Source organism: Coregonus clupeaformis, chromosome 11 (genome assembly GCF_020615455.1).
Source record: "Coregonus clupeaformis isolate EN_2021a chromosome 11, ASM2061545v1, whole genome shotgun sequence".
In the NCBI taxonomy this organism is placed as follows: Eukaryota; Metazoa; Chordata; class Actinopteri; order Salmoniformes; family Salmonidae; genus Coregonus; species Coregonus clupeaformis.
The window spans coordinates 32,742,071-32,756,838 of record NC_059202.1 but is presented as its reverse complement, the minus strand read 5'-3'; the positions used below and the strand labels follow the sequence as shown (position 1 = coordinate 32,756,838).

The 14,768-nt window shown below is 40.8% G+C and overlaps 2 protein-coding genes across 2 annotated transcripts in view; one reads left to right on the top strand and one right to left on the bottom strand.

The window, feature by feature from the left end:
• Positions 1–3,506, top strand: part of LOC121577308 (excitatory amino acid transporter 1-like) — a 40,571-nt gene extending 37,065 nt beyond the window's left edge. The window contains exons 11-12 of the mRNA XM_041891072.1: positions 2,633–2,767; positions 3,142–3,506. Coding sequence (XP_041747006.1) covers positions 2,633–2,767; positions 3,142–3,340 — 334 coding nt within the window. The 3' untranslated portion in view covers positions 3,341–3,506. The remainder of the gene's footprint in view (positions 1–2,632; positions 2,768–3,141) is intronic.
• Positions 3,507–9,884: 6,378 nt separating this feature from the next.
• LOC121577307 (C-C motif chemokine 17) lies at positions 9,885–12,233 on the bottom strand. The gene is made up of 5 exons (XM_041891071.2): positions 12,087–12,233; positions 11,181–11,310; positions 10,724–10,871; positions 10,396–10,477; positions 9,885–10,262 (listed from the first exon to the last, which is right to left on the bottom strand). The coding sequence occupies exons 1-4, from the start codon at positions 12,148–12,150 to the stop codon at positions 10,439–10,441; spliced, it is 381 nt and encodes a 126-aa protein (XP_041747005.1). The 5' UTR covers positions 12,151–12,233; the 3' UTR covers positions 9,885–10,262; positions 10,396–10,438.
• Between the last annotated feature and the right edge of the window lie 2,535 nt (positions 12,234–14,768).

Genomic DNA, 14,768 nt, shown 5'->3' with positions numbered 1-14,768 from the left:
TCTCTATTTGCACATCAATCATTCCAGTGTTAATACTAATTGTAATTATTTTGCACTATAGCCTATTTATTGCCTTACCTCCATAACTTGCTACATTTGCACACACTGTATATATATTTTTCTGTTGTACTTTACTTTATGTTTTGTTTTACCCCATATGTAACTCTGTGTTGTTGTTTTTATCGCACTGCTTTGCTTTATCTTGGCCAGGTCACAGTTGTAAATGAGAACTTGTTCTCAACTGGCTTACCTGGTTAAATAAAGGTTAAATAAAAACATTTTTTAAAATCCCAGCATGACTTCTGCTGCGTTCAAAACAACTGGAAACTCGGAACTGGGAAATCTCAGACTTCAGTGAGTTCAAGACAACTGGGAACTCTGAAAAAAATGAGCTCCGACTGAGAAAATACGTTTTGAACGGTCATCCAACTCGGAATTCCAAGTCGGGAACTCTGGCCTCTTTCTAGAGCTCGGACCTGAAGATCACTGACATCATAATAATAATATAATATGCCATTTAGCAGATGCTTTTATCCAAAGCGACTTACAGTCATGTGTGCATACATTTTTACGTATGGGTGGTCCCAGGGATCGAACCCACTACCCTGGCATTACAAGCGTTACAAGCGCCATGCTCTACCAATTGAGCTAAAAAACCTTGTTTTTTTCAGAATTCCCAGTTGATGAAACCAAGATTGAACGCTTTGGCCTGAATGCCAAGCGTCACGTCTGTAGGAAACCTGGCACCATCCCTACGGTGAAGCATGGTGGTGGCAGCATCATGCTGTGGGGATGTTTTCAGCGGCAGGAACTGGGAGAATAGTCAGGATTGAGGGAAAGATGAACGGAGCAAAGTACAGAGAGATCCTTGATGAAAACCTGCTCTAGAGCGCTCAGGACCTCAGACTTGGGCGAATGTTCACCTTCCAACAGGACAACGACCCTAAGCACACAGCCAAGACAACACAGGAATGGCTTCAGGACAAGTCTCTGAATGTCCTTGAGAGGCGCAGCCAGAGCCCGGACTTGAACATGATCGAACATCTCTGGAGAGACCTGAAAATAGCTGTGTAGCGATGCTCCGCATCCAACCTGACAGAGCTCGAGAGGATCTGCAGAGAAGAATGGGAGAAACTCCCCAAATACAGGTGTTCCAAGCTAGGAGCATCATACCCAAGAAGACTCGAGGCTGTAATCGCTGCCAAAGGTGCTTCAACAAAGTACTGAGTAAAGGGTCTGAGTGGTCCTCTGTAGCTCAGCTGGTAGAGCACGGCGCTTGTAACACCAAGGTAGTGGGTTTGATCCCCGGGACCACCCATACACCAAAAAAAATGTATGCACGCATGACTGTAAGTCGCTTTGGATAAAAGCGTCTGCTAAATGGCATATTATTATTATATTATTACTTATGTAAATGTAATATTTCAGTTTTTATTTTGTATAAATTTGCTAAAATTTATAAAAACCTGTTTTTGCTTTGTCATTACGGGGTATTGTGTGTAGATTGTAGAATAAGGCTGAAACGTAACAAAATATTGAAAAAGTCAAGGGGTCTGAATACTTTCCTAATGAACTGTATAGTCATGTTATTTTTACTCATCATTATTATTCGTTATTCACTGTGTATTTATTCCATATGTCACTATTTCTTTGTTAAAAAATAAATAATTATCTTTAGCTCTGCACTGTTAGTCTACACATGTTGTTTACGAAACATGTGACAAATAAACATTTATTTGATTTGATTAGCCTACACTACATTGTACAGTACAAAAACACGGTCTCTTGATGGCACACAATTGAATTAAAGGGCAACTACACCCTCCAATCTTTTTATTTATATTGTTCTCAAACCTCAAAAGTGGTCTCCTAATGTGATTTAAGCATTGTTGTGGATTTGGAACATACATATTTTTTCTTTGTTTTTCTATTTTTAAAAATGGTGTTTTCGGAAACCAGGAAAAACTTAACCGGCAAAACGGAATTTACCAAAATACAAAAACTGATTTTATAGGGCCCTACAACTGTAGATTAACTGTTCAAAATCGCTAACAATAACACCCTATTTGAGATTGCGCAAAGGTTTTATTTTTTCCCTCCAAACAATCAATGTAAATATGATATTGTCAAGTTAAAATGTAATAATTTGTGTATGGAGGGTAGGCTATCATAGGCTACTTGCTTAGCCCGCAAATTCAAGATAACATTTAAATGATGTGCGCATCGTCCACTTTCCCGGGCCAGTATTCTTTTCATTTGGGCCAGTAGCTTTCAGTTGGCTTTGGCTCGGTGTGCCACTGGCAAATTTGTCAAGCCCTGGAAGGATATGCTAATTTAAGAGATGGCTAGTCATTATTAGCCTGGTTCTGTATGGAATGCAGGTACATTATGGGACACAGGTCAAGTTATTATCGGCGTGCAGCGGTGAAGAATTGGTGTGACCAAATCATGTGCTGGTGCCATCAACTTAAAAAGTTGGTAGCACCAGTGCCACCATTGGAAAAAGTTAGTCTATAACCCTGTCCTCCCGGATCAGCCTTAAATATTTTTCACATATCACTCCCCACCGATTCCCTACTGCAATGTGTGTTTCTCTTTCTTATTAAATGGTGCTGGTGCCATCCCTCCACAGTATCACGGCAACAGCTGCCAGCATCGGAGCAGCAGGCATCCCACAGGCTGGTCTGGTTACCATGGTGATTGTATTGACATCGGTGGGACTGCCCACAGAGGACATAACGATGATCATTGCTGTGGATTGGTTCCTGTAAGTCTGCCTAAATGTCACTGTAAGGCCGCCACCCCACTAGAACAGATCCCCCTGAAAGGTTGTCTATGCATTATGTGCATCAGATTATTGTAATTTATGAACTGTTAACAACTAGCCCTCTCTAATGTTGTGATGTGGTGTGGTGTTGTGTACACTTTCCTGCATGCCTCATAGCTTGATTTACACACAATGGTTGACATTCATTTTTTTTATAACTTGTGGGTGGATTACTCCAAGGATTGCCTTGTGTTTTTGTGTGGCTGCGCAGAGGTTGACACCCGGAAGGAGTGTTTGTGCGTGCATTTGTGTGTGTGTGTGTGTGTGCGCGCACTATATAATGTCTGTGCGTCATAATGTGTGTACCTGTGCAGGGACCGACTGAGGACCACTACCAATGTGCTGGGGGACTCTCTGGGGGCGGGCATCGTGGAGCACCTGTCGCGCAAGGAGTTGCAGAGCCAGGATGTTGAGGTGGGCAACTCAGTGATCGAAGAGAACGAGAAGTCCTACCAGCTCATCTGCCAGGAGAACGACTCAGTGAAGCACCACAACAGTGAGACCCCCATGTAGGGGTCAGGACAGGGGAATGTATAGGCCCAGTCTGAAAACAACCACTAGCCTCCACTGTACTTATTCAGTGTTTGTAGAATGGAGGAACTGGATACAGTAGATGCAAGCAAAATGGGGAAAGATATTGGATGCCTAGGTTGCTAACACCTACAGTACCCGTCAAAAGTTTGGACACACCTACTCATTCAAGGGTTTTTCTTTATTTTTACTATTTTCTACATTGTAGAGTGATATTGAAGACATCAAAACTATGAAATAATACATATGGAATCATGTAGTAACCAAACAAATATTAAATAAGTCAAAATATATTTTAGATTCTTCAAAGTAGCCACCCTTTGCCTTGATGACAGCTTTGCACACTCTTGGCATTCTCTCAACCAGCTTCACCTGGAATGCTTTTCCAACAGTCTTGAAGGAGTTCCCACATATGCTGAGCACTTGTTGGCTGCTTTTCCTTCACTCTGCGGTCAAATTAATCCCAAACAATCTCAACTGGGTTGAGGTCGGGTGATTGTGGAGGCCATGTCATCTGATGCAGCACTCCATCACTCTCCTTCTTGGTCAAATAGCCCTTACACACCCTGGAGGTGTGTTGGGTCTTTGTCCTGTTGAAAAACAAATGATAGTCCCAATAAGCGCAAACCAGATGGAATGGCGTATCGCTGCAGAATGCTGTGGTAGCCATGCTGGTTAAGTGTGCCTTGAATTCTAAATAAATCACTGACAGTGTCACCAGCAAAGCACCATCACACCTCCTCCACCATGCTTTACAGTGGGAACCACACATGTGGAGATCATCCGTTCACCTACTCTGCGTCTCACAAAGACACGGCGGTTGGAACCAACAATCTCAAATTTGGACTCATCAGACCAAAATGACAGATTTCCACGGGTCTAATGTCCATTGCTCATGTTTCTTGGCCCAAGCAAGTCTCTTCTTCTTATTGGTGTCCTTTAGTAGTGGTTTGTTTGCATCAATTTGACCATGAAGGCCTGATTCACGCAGTCTCCTCTGAACAGTTCATGTTGAGATGTGTCAGTTACTTGAACTCTGTGAAACATTTATTTGGGCAGCAATTTCTGAGGCTGGTAACTCTCATGAACTTATCCTCTGCAGCAGAGGTAACTCTGGGTCTTCCTTTCCTGTGGCGGTCCTCATGAGAGCCAGTTTCATCATAGCGCTTGATGGTTTTTTCGACTGCAATTGAAGAAACTTTCAAAGTTCTTGAAATTGTTCAGATTGACTGACCTTCATGTCTTAAAGTAATGATGGACTGTCGTTTCTCTTTGCTTATTTGAGCTGTTCTTGCCATAATATGGGCTTGGTCTTTTACCAAATAGGCCTATATTCTGTATACCACCCCTACCTTGTCACAACACAACTGATTGGCTCAAACACATTAAGAAGGAAAGAAATTCCACAAATGAACTTTTAACAAGGCACGCCAAGAGTGTGCAAAGCAGTCATTAAGGCAAAGGTTGCGACTTTGAAGAATCTAAATTCTAAAATATATTTTGATTTGTTTAACACTTTTTTGTTTACTACATTATTCCATATGTGTTATGTCATAGTTCTGATGTCTTTACTATTATTCTACAATGTAGAAAATAGTAAAAATAAAGAAAAACCCTTGAATGAGTAGGTGTGTCCAAACTTTTGACTGGTACTGTATCTGGTTAACTTCAGATCTGCAAACACTCTAGGGATAGTGGCTAGGGATTGTTTTGACACTCTTAACCATATCACCAACTCTTTTGGTAATTTCAGTCCAAATCTGAGTCCATGGAAGCATTGTCTAGATGACACTAATGAAAGAACTGGACAGGTGAAATCAAATTTTCCGTAGATACAGTTGAAGTCGGAAGTTTACATACACTTAGGTTGGAGTCATTAAAACTTGTTTTTCAACCACTCCACACATTTCTTGTTAACAAACTATAGTTTTGGCATGTCGTTTAGGACATCTACTTTGTGCATGACACAAGTAATTTTTCCAACAATTGTTTACAGACAGATTATTTCACTTACAATTCACAATATCACAATTCCAGTGAGTCAGAAGTTTACATACACTAAGTTAACTGTGCCTTTAAACAGCTAGGAAAATTCCAGAAAATTATGTAATGGCTTTAGAAGCTTCTGATAGGCTAAATTGACATCATTTGAGTCAATTGGAGGTGTACCTGTGGATGTATTTCAAGGCCTACCTTCAAACTCAGTGCATCTTTGCTTGACATCATGGGGAAATCAAAAGAAATCAGCCAAGACCTCAGAAAGAAAATTGTAGACCTCCACAAGTCTGGTTCATCATTGGGAGCAATTTCCAAACGCCTGAAGGTACCACGTTCATCTTTACAAACAATAGTATGCAAGTATAAACACCATGGGACCACGCAGCCGTCATACAGCTCAGGAAGGAGACGCGTTCTGTCTCCTAGAGATGAACGTACTTTGGTGCGAAAAGTGCAAATCAATCCCAGAACAACAGCAAAGGACCTTGTGAAGATGCTGGAGGAAACAGGTACAAAAGTATCTATATCCACAGTACAACAAGTCCTATATTGACATAACCTGAAAGGCCGCTCAGCAAGGAAGAAGCCACTGCTCCAAAACCGCCATAAAAAAGCCAGACTACGGTTTGCAACTGCACATGGGGACAAAGATCGTACTTTTTGGAGAAATGTCCTCTGGTCTGATGAAACAAAGATAGAACTGTTTGGCCATAATGACCATCGTTATGCTTGGAGGAAAAAGGGGGGGCTTGCAAGCCGAAGAACACCATCCCAACCGTGAAGCACGGGGGTGGCAGCATCATGCTGTGGGGGTGCTTTACTGCAGGAGGGACTGGTGCACTTCACAAAATAGATGGCATCATGAGGATATATTGAAGCAACATCTCAAGACATCAGTCAGGAAGTTAAAGCTTGGTCGCAAATGGGTCTTCCAAATGGACAATGACCCCAAGCATACTTCCAAAGTTGTGGCAAAATGGCTTAAGGACAACAAAGTCAAGGTATTGGAGTGGCCATCACAAAGCCCTGACCTCAATCCTATAGAAAATGAGTGGGAAGAACTGAAAAAGTGTGTGCGAGCAAGGAGGCCTACAAACCTGATGCAGTTACACCAGCTCTGTCAGGAGGACTGAGCCAAAATTCACCCAACTTATTGTGGGAAGCTTGTGGAAGGCTACCCGAAACGTTTGTCCCAAGTTAAACAATTTAAAGGCAATGCTACCAAATACTAATTGAGTGTATGTAAACTTCTGACCCACTGGGAATGTGATGAAATAAATAAAAGCTGAAATAAATCATTCTCTCTACTATTATTCTGACATTTCACATTCTTAAAATATGGTGGTGATCCTAACTGACCTAAGACAGGGAATTTTTACTAGGATTAAATGTCAGGAATTGTGAAAAACTGAGTTTAAATGTATTTGGCTAAGGTGTATGTAAACTTCCGACTTCAACTGCATCTAGTTACCATATTGATTTCTCTTATCCTATGTGTTCATATCAGTAGAGACCACTTTAGACTGTTGTTATGTACTCTGTATCCGATTCATTTACATGAACAAGAAAATAATTGCCATTCAATGACCTTTTTAAATATGTGAATAAATGGAAAATCCATTCCTATACTCACCATCACTTAGCTGGTTTTGTTGCATGGCTTGATTGTTTCTTTTTTAAATTTTTACACTTTTAGTATCTTTGACGTAATCAATTTGAGTTTATAGCAGCCTCAGTTGCACTTCTGTAGATGGTGGTTGTTGTTTTTATTGTGAATCTACCTCTAATATAATTCAAGTGTATATTATGCTTTCTCTTAAGCCATTCGATTTTCTGCCCCAAACATTACATAGAGGAAATGTTGTAGGCCTATCATATTATCCATGATACCAACTTTGATAAGCAGTTTTTCAACAGTTTTGAAAATAAACATTGAAGTATTGTCATCAGTTTTGATATAATGTACTTTGCTTGATCTCTGTCAATTGCATCAATGTGAATGTATACAGTATATATTTGTACGGATATCTGTAATAATATTTTACACTTGGGTGATTTCTATGTTACTTATTGAGGTAAATTGGGGTTGTTAGACTTTCTTTTTCTTTTTTCAAAACAATATTGGGTAACAAATATTTATTTTCAGTGTTAGCTCTAGTGTTTCTTAACTGAACATATGTTGGTACTAGTGCCCTGTTATTTTACCACAAGTCACTCAAGGCTGAAATATGTGAAATGTTGATATCATTGGGGCTGTGGTATGTTTCTGTACATATTGACAAAAGGATGTCGCATAGGCTACTGTATTACATGATATGTTTTCCCCCAATGTTGTTGGTTGTTTAAGAGTGTTGTGAGTGTTTTCAGACCATGCAAGGATTGAATGTACACTACCGGTCAAAAGTTTTAGAACACCTACTCATTCAAGGGTTTTTCTATATTTTTACTATTTTCTACATTGTAGAATAATAGTGAAGACATCAAAACTATGAAATAACACATATGGAATCATGTAGTAACCAAAAAAGTGTTAAACAAATCAAAATATATTTTATATTAGAGTTTCTTCAAATAGCCACCCTTTGCCTTGATGACAGCTTTGCACACACTTGGCATTCTCTCAACCAGCTTCATGAGGTAGTCACCTGGAATGCATTTCAATTAACAGGTGTGCCTTCTTAAAAAGTAATTTGTGGAATTTCTTTCCTTCTTAATGCGTTTGAGTTGTGTTGTGACAAGGTAGGGTTGGTATACAGAAGATATTAAAAGAAAAACCCTTGAATGAGTAGGTGTTCTAAAACTTTTGACCAGTAGTGTACATTTGGTCCATTTGTAGAATATGAGCAGGGAGATCTAAATAGATTTCTTGACTTATAACTAAAGTGCTCACTAGATATTCCCTTTCCTTGATGCTGTAATCTTACATGGTCATTTCTCATTTGTGCCTCTTGTTTTACGTATTAAATAGTTTATTTATGTTTTCGTGAGATGGTTTACATTTTGATTGCTTTTGGGAACTGTCATTATCAGTATTTTGATGGAAGAATATGACAGTCGCAACAAATAAATGTCTCAGGAATTGACAGCAATTGTGTGAATCTGTAGGTTGATAAGTGTGGTTGAGAGAGACAGAAGCCCTGTTTATACCTGGTGGTTTTGTGCTCACATTTGTAGATGATCAAAACACACATTCTGATCTGATTGTTTTCAGATCTTCCTGATCACCAACGGAGGTAGTCAGGCATGCAGTGTCTGGATATCTCACAAGTGTAGACAGATCTAAGACCATTTAAAGCATCATTATCCTTCCTTGACTGCTGGCACCATTGACTTACGACAGACATATGTGTCTTAAAATAAATAAATATTATTTTGGAAGAATATCTGTCAAAATATTTGCATACAGGGAGGGACTAGGAAATCTGGTCACAATCCAGACACAGTGGAGGGATAAGAGACACATTTTACTACCATGTGTAGACGCATATCTGGAAATGTGGGAACAATCAGAATGTGGACAAGATCAGGACCAAGGATGCATGTTAGCGCCAGGTATAAATGAGGCTATTCAGACAGCGAGAGATTCCCCAGGAGATTCCTGTTCTCTTTTGGTTGATCTGAGGTGATAGTGTGATAGCATGGCTATATTCTTAACGCACAGAAAATGGCTACCCCTGGTGGAGAATCTCCTTCTGTTTTTGTCCCTGATTCACCATGGATTCTTGCTCCGACCAGTCTAAACTGCAGTACTGAACACTTGCAGTGCATTCCAGCTGGCTTCACACTTACAGTACTGCCTCTCATCGAGTAAAACCTCCCCATTGTTGCCAGTTATGTGGTCAAAACCTCTAGGTAGTGATATGGTGTCAAGCTGTCTTAGCTGAAATTAATGAACTGTCAAATGGAGTGCCAGAGCAGCTTTGGGTGTCTCAAACAGTGTTGAGCCAGAAGCTCAATGATTTGGGAAGCATTAAATCACCTTTTATCTGGGAGGGAAGATGCTTGGCACCTCAACATCAAACAGAGTGCATCCACCCAGAGCCAGTAAACAGAAGCAGCGTGTGGTTTCAACCTCTCTGGGCAACTCAGTTTTGTTCCAAACTATTCATACAGCAGTTATTCTGCTTGTTTTATACCAGTGACTGTGATAACTGTACCTATAAGAGAAATCATAGGGTAACCTACTTGAACCAATGTATACAAAACATTAATATCCATATTTAGAAGGTGTTCCTAATGTTTGGTATACTCTGTGTATTTAATCACACGGACACTCCCAGAGTAACCCATTGTGGACTGTGTAGTCCAGCAGTTAAAGCCTCTGACCCCGGCACACATGTATGTCGGCATAGGTTTGAATCTGGCCCACTGCCCTTTGACTTACCCTCCCCCAGTCTTTACTATCTCTTCAATAAAGCAAAAAAAGTACAAAAATATACCTTAAAAAAATAAAGAACCCACTGACCTATAATACTGGTTTTTGAAGAATGAGCCTAGGCTGCAATAAGACACAATGAGGAGGAAAATATAACTCTTTCTGGTTAATTTATTTATAAAATATCCACTTTAGATGTGTTTAAACAAACAGTGCATTTTTCTACATAACATTGTGTTTCAGGCGAGAACAAGCCATCTATGAAGTTGAACAGCCATACATAGATGGTGAAGACCGGTTTCTCGGAATAAAGAGTAATCAGAAATACTTGGCAAATACTTTGGCATAGTTAGCGACAGTGTGTAAAAGACATTTAGCTATATATCAAAACCTCTCATGGACTCTGCAATGTATGGCGATGACAACTCAGCCACTACACTCTCCCAGGCAGATAGATAGTGACACGAGACGACTGGAGAGTCAGCAAGCTTGGCTGAGTTAGGACGAGAAGCCGCTGGAAGTTTACTTGGCCTGCAATGACAAGAAAGATAGTTCAGTTAAATAAATCTTTATTGTCCCCAAAGGGCAATTTAAGTGCAACATAAATGTCAGAAACTGTAAGTTTATGCGGAGACAATACAGTACAATATTAAACAGCTGTCACCTATGACAGTAATCATCCTCCTGTGGTAACAGCAACCTCACAATCATTCCACATGGAGGGCATCCCACACATCCTTTTTGTCCTGAGAGAGAAAAGTGTGGAAAATCATTGTCTATGGAGACATAAATCAGGGAGAAACGTCTACAGCACACTTTTCAATAACGCTATCATTACCACTATCTAATAAAGCCGTTTGGATGTACAGGCTGGATTCAATCACTCCCACCATAGGAATGTTTATGTAGTATTTTAATGTAGTATACGTAACTGCAATGTGCATTAGATTGAATTGAGCCCTATGTGTATAAACACAGTGCATATTTCCCACCTCCGACATGACTGGCAGGTTGCCATGAGGGTGGAGCCACATGGTCCTATGTGCTTTGGTCCTCTGCCTCTGGAGCAGCTTCCTCAGTAACCTCTTGACCCTTCTGTCTCTGGGGTCAGCACACTTCACCGCCTTCTTGGTGTACAGTCTGCAGCCACAACAGATAAAGAACATTCACCACACCAACTTTCCAACTGAAACATTCAGAACATACTGTAGATATGCAGCATGGTTTCAATAAAGCCTTCTCTGAACCAAAGCTTCAACAAAGTTGGCTAGTGAGGCATCTTTTTCTTTATGGCTTGTTATTCCCACCTATTTCCTTCCTCACATCCCTGGCAATTACAGTAGAATCTGAGCCATAACAACATGACCTGGATAGATGACAATGCCTCACAGCTGTGAGAGGAATATGTTCTATGTCTGCGAGTTGCTTGGGGATAGTTGGAATACTTGCATGATGGCTTGTATGCTGCAGTCTGGCCCCTCTGTCTGCACTTCAAACCTCAGCACGTCTTTGGTGCGCACTTTCCCATGGGAGTACTGCATACAGCACTGAACGTCTCTCTGCATCTGTACCCCCTTACCTGAGAGAGAAAGGGGGGAGAGAGAGAAAGTGAGGGGGAGAGAGACATACCCTTATGTCAGACTCGTCAAAGCACACTTACAGTATATGAAGGCTGATCGCTAAGGAGGGTTGTTATGATAGAAATTAGCTCAAATGGCAAATATTTTAGTAGGAATGCAACGCATATCATTGCACTATTCTATACAGTTTAGTTGGACTATGTAAGGTTAATATGTAATATTTTGTGCAGACAGAGTCAGGAGTATTACACACCCCCTATACACACTAGAATGCCAGAGGAATTAGCTAGATCATCCCATGATCCCCAACAATGTACTGTTATGCCAGTGGCACTGTGACTACATGACAAGCCTTTTTGTCCAATCAGAGCGAGTAAACACAATAACATTAGCCGAGATTACAGTTACCATATGCATGTCATATAAAAGCTGCTCTGAACCTTGTCATATATTATCATTGACATCATCTATCACTTTTCCCATGAAAGTCTATGAGGTATTCAGTTAGCTTGTTATTAGGTATTCAGTTAGCTTGTTATTAGGTATTCAGTTAGCTTGTTATTAGGTATTCAGTTAGCTTGTTAGTTTTGAAATCATTGTCTTCCTGCATTCTAGCCCTCTGTTTACATCCATGACTCTCCCTGCTGCTGCTCCCGTATTGGCTCTCTTCCCCTCTCCTCTAGCTTAATCTCCTTCGCCATCGCTTCCCTGCTAAACTGGCTCCCAGCAGGGTGCATACTGCTGACGGTATAGTGTAGGTGTTATTGTGTCTTACCTTCCACTGCGTCCAGGAGAACGACAGTCAGAGAAATAACAGTCACAGTCTGCAGCAGAAACATGGTGAGCCTGACAGGGAAGTTATCCGCTGTGTTACCTTCCCCTCTATTGCCGTGTGTCTTATATTTCTCCCTCCCTCCCTCCTTTTCACTCCCCCTCCCTCTCACTCACTCTCTCCCTCAAACACACACACACTCTACCCCTCCTCTCTCCAGCTCCCTCCCTCTCTCTCCCCTATCCTCCGAGTGCCCCACTCACTATGTTAATTTCTGTCTTTCCCACTCTTCAAAAGGTGCTTTCCCAAATAAAGCTCTTAAAATAATCCAGATTTATGGCATTCTCTAATGCAGTCATGTAAAGTGCTCTTCCTTGTTGTAGGTGTGTCCCACTAGTCTTGCTGCTATGTTATGACCCACTGCTCGAGCACAATACACCAGTGGAGGCTGCTGAAGGGAGGACAGCTCATAATAATGGCTGGAACGGAGCGAATGAAATGGCATCAAACACCTGGAAACCATGTGTTTGATGTATTTGATACCATTCCACTTATTCCGCTCCAGCCATTACCACGAACCCGTTCTCCCCAATTAAGGTGCCACCAACCTCCTTTGCAATACAGGGAACACCAAAGCTTGTCACACACTACATTTATAAGACAGATGTTACAGTGTACTGCACAGGAGGTTGGTGGCACCTTAATTGGGGAGAACGGGCTCGTGGTAATGACTGGAGAGGAATTAGTGGAATGGTATCAAATACATCAAACATGGCTTCCATGTGTTTGATGCCATTCGTTCCGTTGCAGCCATTATTATGAGCCGTCCTCCCCTCAGCAGCCTCCACTGGTGTACTGTAATACATTCATGTGGTTTTCATCCATGCAAATGACTAAGGCATCAGTAGTACCGACATGGTTCAAAACACAAGAAAGTTACATGCAGCCTGTTTCCAAAACCAACCACCAGCATATGCATGAAGGCTTTAGCCTATCTGTGGTTCAAGCATCAACAATTCACATTATTAAAGAGCGAGTTGAACCAACAGCAGCACGATGTGATTACAAGGAGAAAATGCAGGTATTAGTTGTGTCTGCTCCTGTTATGGTATTCATTTAAATTAAGTTGTGCTGAAAGATGTTAAAAGCAGATGTCAATTGTCAGACGATGACATAAAACGGCAACCAGCTCTCCACCATTAGAAAGATCACAAGATTATGATAATTTTGAACATTGGCGCTGATCTGCCAGACTAAAGTACAGCTGTACATTATAGTTTCCATATTCCATACAGTCTGAACTGTGACAGACTTTGTATAGAAGCTTAATTCTAACATCCTCAGTACAACACCTACACCTTAGAACCTTGTCAAGAGGTTTGGACCTCTCTTGGTGTAATGGCAAAGGTCTTGGACTGACAAATGCAAGTCCCAGAAGGTTACCCCATGAATTTACATTTGGTGTCAGAAGTGGGATGCATGGTGCTGCCCACGAGGGCATCCAAAGTGTAAGAAAATAGGTTGGCAAGTGCATTACTTAATTGCCTTTAGGACCAGTGTGGGACAAGCACCCAAACTCACCACTATAACTAAATATAAAATGTCAAATATAAAATGGCTTATGTTTGAGGAAATGGATACAAAGTCAACGCTGGTTGGCGGTTGAGGATTGATTGACCCGGAGACCCAGAGTGGTGGTTTTGGGAAGAGACCGTTTGCTTTGGCAGGTTAGGTGTCATTAGAACCCAGCTGACGCTCCCTACAATGTCAGAAACCTCCCTTCTAACCAAGCAATGAAACTATTGCAGAATTACAGCACGTTCTCTAATGCCTTTGGTATTCAATTAAATAAACAAGGTTGAAAAAAGAAGTGGAAGGAATGCTATAAAAATCTTTGACTGTTACATAAAATAAATGCAAAGTTAAAACTGAACAAATGAAATATAACCGCCTGAAAAACAAACAAAAACAGGAAAACGCAAATAACCTTTTGGACAGGAAAACCCAAATAACCTTAGTCTTTTAATGACGAGACTGAATACCCGCTGTTTAATGTACCTTAGAATAAATGCTTCCAGTGAATACAAGTAAGTGTTAAGCTATTAACTACTACAAATCTTGTTTGTATTTTACAGCAGTAGCTACTGTAAATATATTGCTCCATTTAATTATGCTGTTGTACAAAAGGAATAATACACACCTGGAGAGAATTGCAACATCGATGAATAGATAATGTGGTAAAACACACCGTAAAGAATACAGGGTAAATTATGTTTTAAATCCCTGCTGAATGGTGGGATTTAGGTAGTGGCATTTATTAGGACGACAAGGCCACAGCGTAATCCCTACTATGTGACTGTGATCATACCTGAGCCCTGGAAGTGAAACTATGCAGTCTGTTGAGGGGGTGAGGTGGGTAGAGGAGAGGAATTCAACCCTTAAGAAATCAGATTTGGAATCTTTCAGCTGCAAAAACATACCTTCCCCATTACTCCAGTCTGCTCCTGAGCCAAACACATTTCACGCATATCTTTGGGGCGATTAATAGATCATTGTAATAGTATAGACACAAACATGCCAAAGGCATTTTTTTTTTTTTACTATGAAGTCATGGACTAAACAAGTGTTCCTCTTTGAGGAGGTAGGAGGAGGGATAAGTATGTCCTGGGGATGTTGTAGGGCAAG